This window comes from Pteropus medius, unplaced genomic scaffold (genome assembly GCF_902729225.1).
Source record: "Pteropus medius unplaced genomic scaffold, Ma_sr-lr_union100, whole genome shotgun sequence".
Classification (NCBI taxonomy): Eukaryota; Metazoa; Chordata; class Mammalia; order Chiroptera; family Pteropodidae; genus Pteropus; species Pteropus medius.
The window spans coordinates 4,895,548-4,914,728 of record NW_024345601.1 but is presented as its reverse complement, the minus strand read 5'-3'; the positions used below and the strand labels follow the sequence as shown (position 1 = coordinate 4,914,728).

The window sequence follows — 19,181 nt, the reverse complement described above, 5'->3', positions numbered from 1 at the left end:
CTTGTGTTTAAGCAATGAACATGTGGGCTTCAGGCACCATGCACTTGGTGTGAGTGCAAATGTCTGCTATGTAGGGAGTTGTCTGAGAATGCAGCACCAGGAACTTGTGAAAAGTTGAGTTCAGGCTCCTGGGGAAGCAGAGTGAGTCCTCATCCCACATCCCTCAACCGTTGCTAGGCAACCAGAGCTTCTAGCATTACTCTCCAGGCAGCCCTGCTCATCTCTCTCCACATACGCACTACATTTTCTGATTTGCAAAGGAAGCAAAAGTTGATTTCTAGAATGGGAAGGGACGTTGAACAATTATCTAATCCAACCCTCTGCCTTCAAGCAGAAAAGGCATAATTATCTTCCTTTTACAGATAAGACCCCAAATTGGAAGGTACTCCTCTTTTTGGATCAGAAAAATCCACTTTGATTCTCCTAACAAAAGTCAGATGGAAAATTTAGGGCACCAAGAGATGGGCACTGGTCAAAGCATTCCTATTTTCACATAGTGTCCTATTAAACACAGAGACCTAAACTTATTCACAGCTTATGTGCGTTTCCTGCAGATGAAACTGTTCAGCCTGCTCCCATGAAGAGCTCTGGAGTATAAATTATGTCTCAGAGATTGTTCTACCTCTAAACACAGGAGCTGGGCTCCCATGTTCTTGTGATGGCCAGTCATTGGCTAAGAGCCACCTAGGGAAACAAACTCTGAGGCACCTCTGGCTTCCTGCACCTATGAGCAAAGGAGATCCAATAGCCAGCAGTTAAAACCACTGGTTAGCATGAAATAGCACAAAGAGAGACCCCAGAAGGAGGAGGAGGGAAAACCTCTCCATGAACAGTTCCCACAGCTCTTCTCTCTTTATCTTGGGACAAGGCAACTGAGAGTCCTCAATGACAAGTGTGACAGCAGTGGAGAGCTCTTTCCCACCCGGAGGACCAATAAAAAAAACTTTTACAAAGAAATTTGGATGCAGTAAACAAATTACCTTGTCTAAATGTATGCCCATCAGGACCAAAAAAGAGGGAGAACAATTGCCCCATGACTCCAGGGGAGAAAAGGAAACCCTTCCTCTTTCCTGCCTGGTCACCACTTTGTTGTTTAATCTCATAAAATGTTTCCCTCCAAATGCTTGAAAATGGCTTCTTGAGTCACAGGGAATATTGCTTACATTTCCCAGGGTGACCAATTTTGTTGAAATATCAAAGGATTTCTTTAGTGGGAGGTGACTGCCATCTTCAAATATTTTATATTCTCTATATGACTCAGAGTTTTCTGTGTGGTTCTAGAGGACTGAGCTAGGTTTGAGGGGTAAAGTTCGTAAAGAGGCAAATTTTGCCTCAAAAGAACCATTTATAGTAAAGTGGCCTATATATTGGACTAGAACAATGTTTTCATAACTGACTTCCCAGGGGATGATTTTTTTTAATGTAAACCTCTCGTCAAAGTACAGTGAACACTAAGGAAAGGGCACAAATATTAGGCACAGCTCAATGACTTCTTACAAGGCTACTAGATCCACATAACCATCACCCAAATCAAGAAGCAGACCATTACCTGAGGACCAGTCTGTGGTCTTTTGTTCTGAGAGTCTGAGAGATTCCTCCAGGCTATTGTGTGTGGTTATAGGTCATTCATACTTGTGGACTATTACTCCATTGTATAACTGGATATTTGGGTTATTTCCACTTTAGGGCTATTATGAGTAATATTGCTATGAACATTCTTGTACATGTCTTTTGGTGAAGCTATGGACACATTTCTGTTTACTATGGAGTCAAAATGCTGAGTTAGGGATGTACATACATGCAGCTCCAGAAGTCACCGCCAAGTAGTTTTCCAAAGTGGATGATCCCATTGACACTCCTTCCAGTAGTGTATGAGAGGTACAGGTGTGCAGTGGAATTGCATTGCAGTTTTAATCCGCATTTCCCTGATAATTGGTGAAGTTGAGCACTGGGGGGAGTTTTGAAAATGATAAATTCACAAGTTTCAGCCAAAAATCACTGAATACAAATCCCTAGGGACAGATGGCCCAGGAATTTATCTTTCCGACCCCATTCCAGGTACTACATAAGCAGCCAGCCCTCTGCTAGTTTGTGGACTGGGGTGTGTGGCACCAAGTAAGTCAATGGCTCTATGAACCTCTGAATCATGTTGTTGTTGTGCAGAATATGAATATCTAGACTCAGCCTCCGATCAGGTGCTGGGATTAGGTCAAGATTGAAGACAGAAAATCCAAATAACAATAGCTAAACCAAGAAGAGGGGCAGTATTTTTCTGTCATGTGAAAGATAATACAGAGGTAAAGCGCCCAGGGCAAACATGGGGGTACTGCCCATGAGTCAGGGAATCCAGCTCTCTCTGGATTTCTGCTCTTCCACCTCATGTTCTCTATATGCTGCTGGAGCTCCAGCCATTGTGTTCATATTTCAGGCAAGAAAAGAGGAAGCGCAAAGGGGAAAAAAAAGAAACTGACCAGCTGAGTCAGCCCTGTTCAAAGGTTTTTCCAAAAAGCCCCACCCAGTGACTTCTACTTATTTCTCATTGGACAGAACTGTCACGAGACCCCTCCAGACTGCAAGGAAGGCTAGAAAATGTAGTTTTGTTGCTGATAACATTGCTGTTCTGAATGAAATTGAGGTTTTCTTATTATGGAAGGAAGAAGGATAGCTTGAAAAGAAAGAAATGCTAGTGTCTTCTAGCAACTAAGTGGGCAATTACTCATCTTCGGATCTCTATTGTCTCTATTATCTGAAAAATAGAAAGTTAGATCATCAATAAGTCTCCTATGACTTTTTGGATAAAAATATCATGGCTTTAAGAAACTATATTTTTTAATTAGATATGTGTAGATTTTAGGGTTGAATGTGACTTAAAGCTGAAAAATATTTACTTACTTTAAAATATTGTGACCAATACTTTACCTGGGAAGCTGTCTATTCTCTTCTAACATCAATGCTCGATATATGCAATAGATTTTATTGTTAATAATAATAACCTCTTTATTGAGTGTCCATTACCATGCTTGTTACTTTTCACATGGTAACCTACATTTACACCCTGCAACAAACCTCTAAGGCCTTATCCCCATTTTATAGATGGGAACCCTGAGGCTTGGATTGTTAAAGTAACTTGTCCAAAATCACACAGCTGGAAAATAGCAGAGCTGAGATTTAAACCATAGGGAGCCTGGGCTCCAACTCTATGATCTTTCCTTGGCTCAACTATGCGACTTAGAAGAGCCACCATCTGGGCTGAGAGTCTCCCCACTCATTCTGCCCAGGGCGGTGGGCTGCAGTGAATGAACTGGTTTTCCTCAAAAGCAATGCACAAAATCAAGCTTCAATTTCTTCAAAATGAGATTTTGCACACCAGGGTGTCATGTAAACTAGGTTTTCTCTCACGGTTTATAAGACTTAGGCAAATAGGGACTGTAGAGAAAATACCAGCTTGCCTTACAAATGCATTACTTTTCTCAAACTGGAAATAATCCAAACCCTTAAACTTGTTTTTTAGTCCTGTCAGACTGTAGAGGATAAACTCTGAATTCTAAAGCTGAAAGAAAACAAGTGGATTTTTCCCTACTCCAAATATCTTTTCTTATGCATAAGAGAGCCAGGCCCGGAGCAATGAAGCTGCCTGCTGGGGGTCACACACCTCACTCTGTTCAGATAAAGATTATATCCAGTAAGTAGAGGGATTAAAATTCTATTGGCTTCTAGAATGTACCAGATGTTAGTAGAAGTCTTTCCTCCAACCTTAACACTGCAACCTCTGTAAAACATTCAGTTTTCAAGTTCTCTAAAGATGCATGTTCTCTCCTTAAATTCCCTTTGCTGTCTTGATCATTAGGAAAAAAATGTGAATTGGGTCCAGGAGAATTTGATACCATAAATAGGACTCTGAAAGGTGATGGTGAGGGGCAATCCTCACAAACAGGGAACTCAAAAAAAAAGGTTAATATTTTATACTTTATTCTTCGTTGCGAGAAGCTGGTAAACCTACTGTACATTTTAGCTAGTGCAAAACTCCATAGGTGATCTAGTTCTTCCAATTATACATAGGTGAACAATCGTAAGTATGTAATACACTTGCGAGGACACAGTCGTGAGTATGTAATACACTTGCGAGGACCAACTTTAGGTGGTTTAGGAAACAGTCCTTCCTGAGTCTGCCCAGTACAAGATTCCTCTTTCAGTCGTGCAAGGCCATTCTCTTCCTGGGCTTCACACTGGCTTTCCCAAGAGCTCCACACCTCTGCCACAGTGTCCAGGATTTTCTCCACAGTGTCCTGAGTGACCTCTTTCTTTGGAGCCCTGGCCTCTCCACATGAAGACATAACCATCCTCCAACTCCACTAGACAACTTGGTTTCTACTTTGATCTCTTTGCATGCTCGCTCTCAACCAAGAACCAGCTGGTCTACCCTGAGTGGCTTAAGACAATTAAACATCTGTCCTTGGAACATCACAGTTTCCTACAAGTGATTGGAGCCAGATGCACAAATGTCACAATTTTTGTTGAACATTTGGTATTTACTCATGCACGGCCTTGTGACCACTCGCTCCCAGCTTTGTTCCTTATGGCCATACCTGGGCCAGATTCCTGCAGCAGCCTCTGACTTGTGTGGTCATGCCTTCTAGTCCCATGCTCCCTGTTGATGTTCATAAAGATCAGATCACATCTCATTCTGCCTTTACTGGCTGTCACTTGACATAAAGTTCCAGTGTACTAATGTGGGTGAACACCCTGTCACCCTCTCCTGCCTTAAAATTACTGGGTCTCCCTCCCTGTCATACTTAGGTCTCCTGCCCTCCTGAACTTTTTTAAATTTCTCACCTGCATGATGCTTGTCTTCTCTGGCCCCTAGATCCTTCCTTCCAGAACCTTCTCTCCCCTAGAACTCTCCCCTTCCCTGTATTTTCAGTCAGTCACTCCTACTCATCTCCTTGACCTTGGCTTAAAATGCTGCTTCCTAAGGGATCCTGCTGAACCCCTAGACCAGAGTTTCTTGAATTTCCTGATAATCAGAATTCCTGGAGTGCTTATTAAAAACAGATATCCAAGCCCACCCAGGTTCACAGACTCAGAATCTCCAGGAGAGCACCTAGAAATCTGTAACTTTAACATACATCCCCAGTGCTGCTCAGGAAATTAGGAACCACTCCTCTAGACAAGTTTTACTCAAGCCTTTGGCTATGTCTTAGAAATGCCAGATGTTTGGGCAAGCAAATTGAATCATCTCTGGGTCCCATCCAACATCATTTTTTAACATTTGGTTCACACGTATAGCCAAAGTTGAGAACTGCCATCTTAGACCAATGTTCTCAAACATCCATGCGTACAAGAATCATCTTAGGAGTTGTCTTAAGTGCAAATTCTCAGCATCACAACCTCCAAAAAACTGAATCGGGAGAGCTGGGGTTGAGGCCAAGAATCTGAATTTGTTGCTACCCCAGACATGGTTCTGACACAGGGCCTGAGATGCCCTTGGTGGGATAACACAGGAGCTCCACTATTGGCTCTCTCAGCATCCTAGCTCCCCTTCATGACAGCTCTCCCGTTTTATTTATTTTTTCCAGTTTTATTGAGGTATAATTGACATACAGCACTGTATAGTATAAGTTTAAGGTATGTAGCATAATAGTTTGACATACATATTATGAAAGGATTACCACAATATTTAATTAACATTCATCATCTCATATAGATACAATAAAAAAAAAGAAAAAAATCTTTCCTTGTGATAAGAACTTTTAGAGTCTACTCTCTTAACATTCATATTTATCATACAGCACTGTTAATTAAGTTATCATCATGCTGGACATCACATCCTTAGTATTTATTTTTCTTTTAACTGGAAGTTTGTACCTTTTGACCACCTTATTCCATTTACACCTCCTCCCAACCCCACCTTTGATAACAACTAATCTTATCTCTTTTTCTATGAGTTTCGGTTTGGTTTTCCTTTTATTAGATTCCACATGTAAGTGAAATTATACAGTATTTGTCTTTCTCTGTCTGACTTATTTCACTTAGCATAATGTGCTCAAGATCCACCTATGATTTTGCAAATGAAAAAATTTCCTTGTATTTTTATGGTTGAATAATATTTTATTGTGTACAAACACACACCCCAAAACTTCTTTATTCATCTATCAATGAACTCTTAGATTGTTTCCATGTCTTGGCTATCGTAAATAATGCTGCTATGAACATGAGGGTGCTTATATCCTTCCAAGTTAGTGTTTTTGTTTCCTTTGGATATATTCCCAGAGGTGAAATTGCTGGGTCATATGGTAGTTCTATTTTTAACATTTTGAAAATCCTCTGTGCTGTTTTCCAGAGTGGCTGCACCAATTTACAATCCCACCAACAGTGCACATCCTTTTCTCCACATCCTTGCCCACCATTTGTTATCTTTTGTCTTTTTGGTAATAGCTACTCTGATAGGCATGAGTAATATCTCACTGTGGTTTTGTTCCTTTTTAAATATTGAGTTGTCTCTCTATCACCCAAGGCTGTAGGCTCTGAGAGGGCAGGGGCCTTCCTATGACAGTGCCTGGATGTGGTAGACACTCAATAGACATTCGTGGAATCACTTCGTTGTGCAGTACTTTTCCACATATATGTGTCTTTTTTTCCCAAGTATTACATAAAATATTTTAGAACAGGAAAGAACATATTATGTTACTTGTCCTATAACACCAAACACAGTGTTATATTGTAGATGCTTTATATTACAGGTGCTCTGTAAATTTATTTTTTATTATTTAATGGGTATTACCCAAGATTCTTGAGCTGCTATGGTAGGATAGCATGAAATACCTGCCTTATACAATAGTGCATTCTGTCAATTCTGAAATTGCTTAGAAGAGGGAAATAGGAGAGATGTAGTTTTACTTTTCTGACATATGCAAATGACTGGCTGAACAGCTCTCGCTCTCTCGCTCGCTCTCTCTCTCTCTCTCTCTCTCTATCTCTGTCTCTCTCTCTTCTCTCTCTTTCTCTCTCTCTCTTTCTCTCTCTCTCTCTCCCTCCCTCCCTCCGTCTCTCCCTCCCTCTCTCATTCTCTCTCACTCTTTCTCTCCCCCCGCACTATGGATCTCATGAGAATAAGTCTATGGAGAAGCATCTGAAGGGGTCCTTCTCCGAGTGTTGGGAAGTATAGCACAATTTTGTGGCAGACTCCAGCAAAGATGAGAGATGCTCCACCTGCCAGTCAGCCCTCAGATCACCTCAAAACCACCAAATCTTTTATTTGTCAATTATAGACCATTCCAGGTTTAATGAATTCTGAATCTTATTCTGGCAAAACACTGAGCTTTAATTCATTATCAACTTCAGGAAGTTTCACACCGTTCACCTGGGTCCCGGGGACCATATGTCCAAGATATGTCTTGATATTCTCAAATAACCATTGACTTTCCTTGAAACTTTCTCCTTAAAAACTGAAGGTCTACATTGCAAGAGCATATGAATCATTAGCATCTTTTGGCTCTGATTTAAAACTTCAAAGCAATGATACTGGGTGTGTTGAAATTTTATCAAATGAGTTATGTTGTTCCTAGGCCTTTGAATTATTTGACTTCTGAAGGGAACCATAGTGCAGGGTTTTTCCAACATTTTTGACCGTGACTCTCAGTGAGACAAAATTTTGCATTGCAACCCAACACACCACACACACACACACACACACACACACACACACACACACACTCCCAAAAGTTCCATGAAAAAATAGCTTTCCATATTACATGCAATGTACACAGCTATTCTTTTCTTTTCTATTCTATTCTATGCATTTTTAGTGATGGTCCCATACATTAAAGCATTGGTTCTCAACTTTAGCTATCTAGTGGAATGAGCTGGGAAGTGTTAACAAATCACGATGCCTGAGCCCCACTCCCAGAGAGTCTGGTATGATTGGTCTGAGGTGTGGCGTAAGCAGTGGATTTTAATGTATATCTCAGGTGGGTAACTTGTACAATAAGCTGATTTCCTAGCCCTCAAAAGGGTCATGACTTGCAGTTTGAAAAACACAGACACTGAGTAACATTAGACAGTAACTTTAAAGACAATAGCATTTGCAAGCAGACTTTTTTATTCACTGAATAGACAATATGCCAAGGGCTTCTTTGACCATTGGGGATACAAATATGCTGAAGATATTGTCTCTTCCCTTGAAGAATTAACAGCCTCATTTTCGCAAATAGAACACACCCATGCAGCCAACACCCAGGTCAAGAATCAGAGTACTACCAGCACGCAGAAGCCCCTTTGTGTCCCCTTTCAACCACTAACTACTAATGTGACTTCTAACAACATAGATTAACTTTGCCTGTTTTTATACTTCAAAAAAAAATTGACCGTCATACAGTATACGCTCTTCAGTGTCTGGCTTCTATAGGTCAACATTCCATTTGTGAGATTCAATCATGTTATTCAGAGTAGCTATAGTTTATCCATTCTTGTATAGTATTCCACATTCTATAAATACATCTCAATTGATTTATTCATTTTACTCTAGATGGGCCTTTGAGGGCTTCACAGTTTGGGCCTATGAACATTCTAGTAGATACGTGTGGTAAAAATAAACCCACATTTTTGTTAGATATGTACCCAGAAATGGAATTTCTAGGCCATAGCTTAAGCATAGGGACAACATTAGAAGATACAGCCAAATAGTTTTCCAAAGTAGTTGCAATGACTTACACTCCTATAACAAAGTACATATGTTCCAGTCACTTCATATCTTTGTCAACACTTGATATTGTCAGTCTTTTTCATTTTAGCCATTTCAGCATGTGTGTTAGAATGTGCATTTGAAATAAATTTAAGTAAAATAGGCAAGTTTTTTAAATTGACATATATATATAATGGTTCTAAATAGTATGTGGAAATTCTCCCTTGACTTGAGAGTTCATAGATGTTCCAAAATCTTACAAGGATTTTATCTCAGTAATTGTGTCTCTCTCCCTCTCTCGCCCTCCCCCTTGCTTTGTTCTTGAACTCTCTCTGTCTCCGGTATCCAGCCTGGCTCTGACCTGGAGAGACATGCAACATCTGACTGTGCTCACCTCCAAACGGAACCAGCTTCATGATGAGGTCCATCAGTGGCGGCGGAACGGGGTCGGCCTGGAGTTTAATCACCTCTTTGGCTATGGGGTCCTTGACGCAGGCGCCATGGTGAAAATGGCTAAAGACTGGAAAACTGTGCCCGAGAGGTTCCACTGTGTGGGAGGCTCCGTGCAGGACCCTGAGTAAGTGGGGGCAGTGTTCTTCTGCTGCATGTGTAAGTGCCCCAGGGGTGGTGCTATGGCACTGGCAACAATATCACATTCCCTGTCCATGTCAGAGAGGAGGGCTGTGTGTGATTCAGGGACAGCCAGCTTCTAGGCGGAGCTATAGCATTGCACAACTCTGGGGGGTGCCATTTACATAGAACACAATTGTGTAACTCAGAACCCCTCTGAGGTGTGAGCCTTAACTATTTGGTGCCTTATGCCATTATTTTTAATTGCAAAAAACAACCAGTGTAACCAGGTCCCAGATCAATAAACAGAACACAACCAATATCCCAGAAGGCTCCCATATCCCCTTCCATTATCATTTCCCCAAGGGGAACCACTATTCTTATCTCTAACTTCATAGATTATTTTGCCTATTTTATGCTTAATATAAATGGAATCATACACTATGTTCTCCTTCATATCAAGATTGTTCTGCTCAGAATTACATTGTGAGATTCGACCATGTTTAGTGTGTACTTACAGTTCATTTATTCTAATTGTTGGATAGTATTCCTTTGTGTGACTACAACACAGTTTATTTAATCATTCTATTTGTGGGACAATGTAAGGACTTGATTCAATCCTGAGTGAGGTGGATAGCCATTTGGAAGAACCTTAGTGAGAAGTTTCCCCACACAGAAACCACTGGGCTGGTCACATGTACCTACTTCCTTTCCAACTCCCATCACAACAAAAAAGTTAGACAATAAGGATCCCTCTTTATTTAATTTCTCTCCTCATTGGTCCATCGGTAAAACAGAAATAGTCATCTTTATCATTATTATTTTTAATTGAAGTATTGTGCACATATAATGAAATGCACAGAACTTAAGTGTATTATTTAAGTTTTGATAAATGTATACACCTGGATAACCACCATCTAATCAAGAACTGGAACATTCCATAACCCCAGGAAGGTTCCTTGTTCCCCCTTCCAGTTAATCCCCACATCCCGTAGGTAGTCATTCCTGTCCCCATAGATTAGCTTTACAGTTCTTGACTTTATCTAACTGGAATCATATGGTATGAATGCTTTTGTGTCAAGTTTCTTTTACTCCACATTATTTTTGTGAGACCCATCCAATTTGTTATGTGTAGTAATAGCTCATGCATTCCCATTGCTGTGTCATATTTCATTGTGAGAATGTACCTCTGGGAACTTATGTCACTTAAATGGAGGTAAAATCTATCTCTTTAACCGTCACCTACCCCAGCTTTGTTTCTGTTAATTATCTGAACTTGGCCAGAATCAGAGCCCTTTCACAATACATCCTCCCCTTCATTCTCCTTTGGTCCTGGAAAAGGACTTGCAGCTTCTGTGGTCGGTTACCCAGACCTGGATTCAAATCTTGATTTCACCAAATTGGACAATACTTTTGACCTGTCTGAACCTCTATTTTAACAATTCTCAACCTTTATATCCTGGCCCCCTTCAGCAGTATGGTGAAGTCTATGAACCCTATCTCAGTATACTGTTTTTAAATGTATTAGAAAAAATACATAAAGCTACAATGAAATATATTGAAAACCAAGTATAAAATTTCAAAACAAATTTGTGATGGAATGATATGTGTCCTTTCTTTTATCAACACATTAAGTAAAAATGTGTTATACCACTCCTGGTGCTGAGTGTAAGGGCCATGATAATTTCAGAGCCGTGATAGAGAACAAAATGCTGCTTCAAGTTACCTGCAAAGACTATAATGGGATATGAAAATCTCAGTTCCTTGATGACAAACCAAGGAAGTACTAATACCACTCTGGCATGTGGCCTGCATCATAATCAAAGAAGAAGCTGTTTCCATTATAAGTTATTGAGAATTAAGTTGTAGGTTTTTTCTATATAAATTCATATACCCCTTCAATTCTTCCCTTGTGGGCCTCAAAACAAGGGTCTCTCTTCTCTCTTTCCTCACCAGTAAAATGGAGCTAATATCTCTGTCCTCACCGGGCTGCTGGGTGACTTTAGTGAGACAACTAGCAGAGAGCTGGCACACAGTGGCACTCAGCAAATGGAATTTCGCCTTTTCCTCTAATCTGTCCATGACTTTTGACACTCCTAGTTCACAGCTGTGGAAAAAAGAAAGATAATAATCTCCTAGAATTTTGGATGCATAATTGCCTGATTCTTACTTGAATTCAAAATTGTGTATCCTTTCAACCAACAGCACCCTGCCATGGATCAGCATCCTCAGCGATCACTCACTGAGCTCCTGGAAAGTGGCGCTGAGTGGATTGGTGCAGAACTGTGTGTATTTTTCCAGGAGCTAGTCCATAATTTCATCAGCACTACATAGGAAAGTAGAGCTTCAGCCCAAGCCCTATAAAACTTTTTAAAAACAGAACTGCACAAGCCCCACGTGATGTGCTATAATAAAAACAGCTGCTCTGCAGAGTTTCTATCAGTTTCCCTGAAGCTGCTGTGTATATACATCATTTCTGTTCATCCTTGTACCCCACCACTTGGTAAGACAGGCTTCACTGTTGCCCCAACAAGTTGGTTGACTTGATAAAGGTCACAAAGGCTGTAAGTATAGGTGAAGGAAGGTGCTAAATTTGGGAGGGCACCTACTATGTGTCATGTACTTTACAATGACATAAGCTTAATAATCACCCTGTTGTTGAGGATGTGCCTGACCTCACACAGTCAGGGTGTGGATATTTTGCAGTATTAACAACAAACTGGGCCGGTGTTGTGTCTCAGGGAAAAGCCCCTACTGTGTGGCTGACGTGAGGCCTTTTACATACCCCGTCTGGTGTATCCTGTCATTCTTACTTCTTACTAGTAAGGATGCTGAGATGCAGAAAGCATAAGACATGTGCTATCTAGGTCACAAGGGAAGACCAGGACTTGAAACAAGGCCCATCTGAATCCAAACCCCAGGCTTTTGCATTATAAGACATTGACCTTGGTGAGCTCCTACTAAACATTCAGACCCTTATTAGAGTAGCCCTGCTGTCAGATCAGGGGTGTCATTACAGATGAGAAGAGGCTCAGAAATGTTATGGGCACACTGAAGGTCACCCAGTTACTGAGCAACCAAACTGGGGTTTGACCCCAGGTACAGAGACTTCGGAACTCCACCCCATGAAGGACCTCAGTGTGCCTCAATGATTCTCCACTGGAGGAGGTGAGGCTCAGAAAATATCAGAAGGGCCTGGGAGTTTTTAAATAATCCTTCCAGGACTCGAAAACACCCACCTAGCAGGTGTCTTCCCTCCCCAAACTTTGTAAGTGCCATTCTGGAGACCCTATCACTGCCGAGGTCTATGAACAAAAGGACCAATCAGAAACAAGACTGGGAACCATCATCCAAATGGGGAATTGAAGGATAAATCTTACTCAGCATAACTGATTTTGTCCAACGTCAGCATTTCACAGTCATTGAAAGCTGTGCTCCCTTATTAGAATTCAGAATAATTTTCTGAGTGATTTGGAAGGGTCAGGAGACTTTCTGCAGTTCTGCAAATGTTCTATATTTGAGTGTGCAGTACAATAGCTTGTAGCTATGAAGCACTAGAAATGTGACTAGTGTGACTGGGAAACTAAAGTTTTCATTTGATTTAACTTCAGTTAATTTAAATTTAAATCGCCACAGGTGGCTAGCGGCTCCCATCTTGGACAGTTCTGATCTAAGGCACATCTGGTAATCACATGGTAGCAGGAGAGATGCTAAATAGCAGAGACAGAAAGGGAAGGGTAAATTTAATAACGTTGACTCTGTGAAGGGGTATGGAGACGTCAAGCCTGCAAGTAAGCTGGGCCAGTCCGTTTCACAGCTAGTGCCTCCCTCAGTGCCCCTCTCGTATCCTCTGCTCACTCTAAAGGCCAGACTAAGGGCGGCCTTGGGAGAATGCAGGCACAGAGCTGCCACCTACTAAGAACTGCTCTCAGACAGTCACTAAGCTAGCACTTTTCTGCCACCATCTCATTTAATCACAGAAGGCTGGCATCACTTAACAGTCTAATTGCAGGTAATAAAACAGAGGCCCTAATTCACAGAAAGAACAACTTCATCATCTATTCAGTCTGCAAAGCCCTGAGGCCTGGAAACTCTCCATTACTGCGGAGAGAGAGAGAGATTTATAGAGAAACTTGTGCAGAGAAGGAAAGGCTTACAGTGTTTGTGCCTTTACAGATGCTCCACCAGCAGCAGGTGAGGACCAAAACATCCCTCCTGAGCAGTGCCCCTGGAGCCATATCTACAATTAGTTGCACATCAGTTACATAAGCAGTATGGTGGCCTGGTTGCACTATTTAGGGAAACAGTCAGTTTGGGATGCACTGGGGACTCTTAGTTGTGGTACATGTTGATATCAAACCTTCTTTTCTGAGGTTGTATTGAAAGAGAAGGATGGATGTCTAATGATCTTCAAGCTCTGTGTATTTGTGAGCAAGGGGTGAGGGAGGAGGGAGGTGAGAACATATGCTGAGATGAATAACAATTTATCTCCCAGTTTCTGCATACACTTAACATTCTGTCGTAATCCACATAAAAGTTGAATTTGGAGCCAGAGGCAACACTGGAAATATGTTGTCCATGTCCATAATTTTACAGTTAAGGACTATGAGACCCAGAGATGTGAACATCCCAATAGTAACTTTATCCATTATTAGCAGCAGCATTTTTAATGAAAGAAAACCAGAGAGCTATTTCAACACTAATTCATTTGGGCTCTCCACGAGGACAGGAACCTAGTCTGTCTTGTTTAGTCATGTATCCTCAGAGCCTACAAAAGAGCCTAGAACTTAGTAGACACATGATAAACATTTTTTGAATGAATGGATGAATGAATAAGTGGCTATTCAGCCAACATCACTTGTATAAAGAAGATGTCTAAACAGGGGCAATAGGACCACTGGACCAGCCAGGGAATCTAGGAAGGAGGCAGAGCCTTGTTGGAGGGGCTCTGCATCCCCTCAGCGTTCTTTCCCCCTCATCCACTCCATATCTAAACTTATTCTCAGATGAAAGTGAGTTAGGACTAGGGCAGATTTTCTTGGAGGGGAACTCAAAAGCTGGACAGGGAGGTCCAGAGGGTAATGCCCAGGCTGGCTGTGCCACTGACAAAGGCCCTTATCACCATGAATTATGCTTCCGAGGGGCTGGGATGGAGGGGTCAACAGCCTAGGCAACCATGTGCAGAATTGCACAGAAACAGCCTCTGAGTGGAATGAGGGGCAACTGTCAGGTTTATGTGTTTCCTCAGCACTAATCTTCCCATAGAAGCAGTTAATTTAAAAAGTAATTTTCTAAAGAGACTTTATCAGGAGAGTTGGTGAAGGGTGCTCAACTAAAATAAGAGGGAAAAATACAACTGGCTGGGATCATTTGTACTGGACCATCATATGCATGGAGCAGAGCATCGACGGCACCACATGGTTGTCCTCACTTTGATGCCAGGGCACTGACCTTATATATTCCCATATCTGCCAGGCATCAACCAAGTATGTGACATGCCAGGCAAGGCCACTCTCATCACCTGAGGGAGATTCTGCAGAGAAAGGGACAGCAGAGAGCCATTAGCAGCCAAAGCTCAAAGCAGCTGTGGAGGGTATCTGGCTGAGGCACTGTCATCTAGTGAAACTCCCTGAGCCAGGGTGTACCTAAAGATTGTCTCAGGCTTGATCCAATCCCTATTTCTCTCCTTCAATCATAAAAGATCATCTCAGCCTCTTGTACAGGAAACCTTGTTCTTCATTTACAGAAACCCCATTGCATGGTGGGCTATGGATCTGATTTTCAGCCACAGTGGCCATCCTATCTCTGATTCTTGGCCAACAAAGAACTATTTTCAGTTTTCTCCCAGGAAAGTAATATCACTTTTCCTCCAGAGTTTTCTTGTAAAGGGACAATCACTATGTGAACTCTGGTTCATAAGTGCAAACAGGGACAAAAAATAAACTTTTTTAGAATCCAGCTTGTGTTTTGAATCCTCGTAATAATGGTGACTATGGCATTTGACACTGATTAGTGAAGCTTTTTAATACCTATAATTGCTATTACTTATGTAACAGTCTCTGTTTGTTAGCTTATGAATTTCCTTCCTGAATTTTTCAAGGTGGCCTACAAAATAGGGAAGGGGCTCAAACTCAACTCGGACTCAGAGCCGGGGTCTCTCTTCCTGCTGTGGGCTCCACCTTCACCCTTTCTACTCCAGTTGTGCTTCTCAGAGAGTACCAGAGCCCCTGAGGTTCCATTCTAGGAAGAAATCTTCCACCTTGGACCTGCCTGCTTGCCCCTGTAGAAACCTGGTGGAAGAATGTGGCATGTCGCTCACACCTGCAGTTCAAGTCATCCCAGAAGCTTCCATTCAGCAAGGTGGCCAGAAAATCTGCATAACAGGATCCACAGTTTCCGCAACTGCTTTCCCTAGAGCCTGTGGACCATAGCAAAAACCAAATGTGCTTAAAATAGAAGCCCGAGAGATTCCCTAGGTGATGGTGCTGTTGTTATCAAGTTTAAATTGAATATACACAATTTACATCAGTGTTATTCCATACAGAAGCAAGTAGCCACATGTGGCTATTTAATAAAATTAAATAAGTTTAACAACTAAAATTAAATTTAATTAATTAAAATTTTACTAGTGTTAAGTTTCTTACACTAGACACATTTCAAGCGCTTGATAGTCACATGTGGTCAGTGGCTACTATATTGGACAGGACGGATATAGAACATTTCCATTATTGCAGAAAGTTCTACTGGCCAAGGCTGGCATTGGCAATATATGATGGATATGACTGTGTGTTTATATCTTATCTTCACGGCAATTCTTCCAGGTAGGAAGTAATATCTCCCATTGTACAGGTAAGGAAAATGAGCTCAGACAGTTCAAATGCCTTGCCCACAACTGGACTTTTAGTCCACTCTGCATAGCTTTCTGCCTGCAGCTGGAACCCAAATTATTGTTAGTCATTTATCAGCTCACCTGTTATATGTCTGAAACAACAGGTACTGAGTAAATAGCATCTTCTTTGAGAGATCAAGGTGGTGGTTATCCATACTCTAACCTCCAAAGCTGGCCTAATGCCTGTTCTGCACCAAATTAGATGATTTCTTGAAAGCCTGGTGCTTAGGACCCCACCTCTACTATCATCACTGGAGCTCCATGGCCAAGGATGCTTCTGAGAGCCCTCCCAGGTTCATGGCCTTGGCTCCAAGGGCACTGCAGAATCAAGGCTTGGCTCTGAGCTGGGTATTTGACCAGCATTTTTTTGTAGGTGTGCCCTACAAGATGTGTATTTTAAAATATCCACCATTTTATGCTCCAAAGGAAAAGCCATGGTAAGGGAGGATGTTAAGATAGGCAAAGGCAGGGGAAGGGGAACTAACACTCTGTGCCAGGCACCACGCTCAGTGTTTTCATACGTGGTCTTATTTAACCTCACAAAACCCATTCAAAATGACAGTGAGACTTCAAGTATTTGAATAATTTGCCCAAGCTCTCCTAACCATTAAGTGTAGAAACAGAATTCTAACCAAAATAATTTTGTTCCCAAAGTCTAGAGTCTTTCCATTATACCATACAATTCTCAAATGTAGTTTCCTTTATTATGTTTCCGATGTAAGATCCTTTGAATATCTCACTTTCAAAGGAGACTAGCTCCAGAAAGGAGATTTGATATATGGAAAGACAGCTGAAATGCTTAGACTGACCCTCCATGGGGCTCCAACTCTATGATCAAAGAGTCTTCCCAATTTCCCTGAACTTTCAAAGGGCTGCCCTTCACTAGGATTAATTAACCCAAATTCAGCTTTTTTAATGATAGCAATAACAATCACATTGGCAATGACTTTTAATTATCAAAGTACTTAACACTTTTAAAAAAAAAGGCATTGTGAGCTCCTGTCTCAATCTGGGTTGCCCCAAAAGTAGACCCTGAAATGAGACTTGGGTGCTGACAATTTTTTGAGAGATGATCCCAGGAAACACAAGTGAGGAAGAATAAATTTAAGACACGGAAGAGGAAAATGGCCGATGAAGAGTACATTGATGAGCAAGTTGTCCCACCTGAGGAACTGGGAAGCTACGGTATATTTATCCACCACCTTCTAGTAGTCATTGGTAGAGAATTGTCCCTGAGCAGTTAAGTCCCTGACAGTTTTAGGCTACCCTGCACAAAGGCTAAACCAACTCCCACGGTGCAGGGAAAGGCTCCAGGAGAGAAACTGGGAGATGCTGATGCCTGAGATGGAAGCAGGCAAGGTACACAGATGCTGCAGCTACAGGTGAACTCAGAGGTGACTTAGGAGAAGTGGGAGGGATGTCAACAGCATCTGCTACATTCCCCTTCTACACAGAATGTTCAAAGGGTATAGATAACTTGCTCGGGCTCACACAGCTGGTGTAGGAATTAACTCAGGTCTGTCTGATCAACTGCAGAGCTCTGGCTCTTTCTATAACCTGAAACTGTCTTCAAAACTCCTCATATAATATGCCTGTTCCTTGCCATCTCTCCTTATCATTTTGCCCTCAGGAAAATACCATCCACTGGCAAGTTGGTGCTGACCCTCACAACAGATGCATGCGAGGGGAAGGAAAATTTTGTCCGCTACCTCGAGCACGTCCAAGCTGTTATCACAGTCAATGCAACCAGGAGAGGAGACCTGAACATCAACATGACTTCCCCTATGGGCACCAAGTCCATTTTGCTGAGTCGGCGTCCAAGGGATGATGATTCCAAGGTGGGCTTTGACAAGTGGCCTTTCATGACCACCCACACTTGGGGAGAAGATGCTCGAGGAACCTGGACCCTGGAGCTGGGGTTTGTGGGGAGCGCCCCCCAGAAGGGAGTGCTGAAAGAGTGGACACTGATGCTGCATGGCACACAGAGTGCCCCTTACATTGACCAGGTCGTGAGGGATTACCAGTCCAAGCTGGCCATGTCCAAGAAGGAGGAGCTGGAGGAAGAGCTGGATGAAGCTGTGGAGAGAAGCCTGAAAAGCATCCTGCACAAGAACTAGAGTTGCACCATGGCCTCCATCACCTCCCTCCCTCCCCTGTCTCTGACTCTCTGTCTTCACTCCACACTGTCAGGCACCTAGCAATTACTGTCACCCCTACACAAGCAATTCCAACTTCTTGATCTGAAGCTTCACTCACTGTCAATGATTATTTTCATTACAATGGAAGCAATCTTTTTTATTTCATGCCCCAAATACAGTGTTCCCACCAATACCTATGTTCTATTTGTGACTCTTAAGTTCTTTATTTGTGTCATTCAAATAAGTGATATACTGCAAACAAAACTGGGGCAATTTTCCCCTCAATTTTTTTCATATCTGAGAAGAGAAGAGAATGTATTTTAAAAGTGACACACAGTGACTCCAAGAACGTTTATTCATGGTCTCAACTGAGGACCTGTTACATAAAAAGAAAATCAAAGATTATGACCAAGGGTGAGCTCTGAATCTCTTAAAGCACAGAGATGCTGTAAATGCTTTGGGGAAAGATGTTTTGAACCTAGAAAGATTTTTCAGTGGCATAAATGAAGGTAGCATGATTCAAAAGATGCCATCCAGGAGAGCCCTAATTATTGGAGAGGGAAGAAGGACTCAAAAAGCATGAGAATTGGAAATCTTACCACCAATACCAACATCATAACTCATCCTACCCAGCCAGTGTGACAAATATAAAACTCAAGTCGCTTGGCTGTCTTTTCACCAGCTGCTGCTCTGAGTCATGGTAAAATCTGCTACAGAAGCCCAAATTACTCTAGGTTTGCATAGAGTTCATCTCAGCCCCAATTTTCTGGGGTTTCTCACATAGCTGTCCAAGAGGAAAAGGTGCAAGGGCAGGTCTGGCAACATGTCATAGTAGTTTTTAACCCAGGAATGTTCCTTTTTCTAAATCACTTTGAGATTTCTTAACCTAATGTAAGCAAGAAGG

The 19,181-nt window shown here is 41.8% G+C and overlaps 1 protein-coding gene across 1 annotated transcript in view; it reads left to right on the top strand.

Moving 5' to 3' along the window:
- PCSK2 (proprotein convertase subtilisin/kexin type 2) overlaps positions 1–18,468 on the top strand; it is a 246,318-nt gene extending 227,850 nt beyond the window's left edge. The window contains exons 11-12 of the mRNA XM_039874445.1: positions 9,030–9,257; positions 17,770–18,468. Of these exons, the coding sequence (XP_039730379.1) occupies positions 9,030–9,257; positions 17,770–18,256 (715 nt within the window). The 3' untranslated portion in view covers positions 18,257–18,468. The remainder of the gene's footprint in view (positions 1–9,029; positions 9,258–17,769) is intronic.
- Positions 18,469–19,181: the final 713 nt, after the last annotated feature.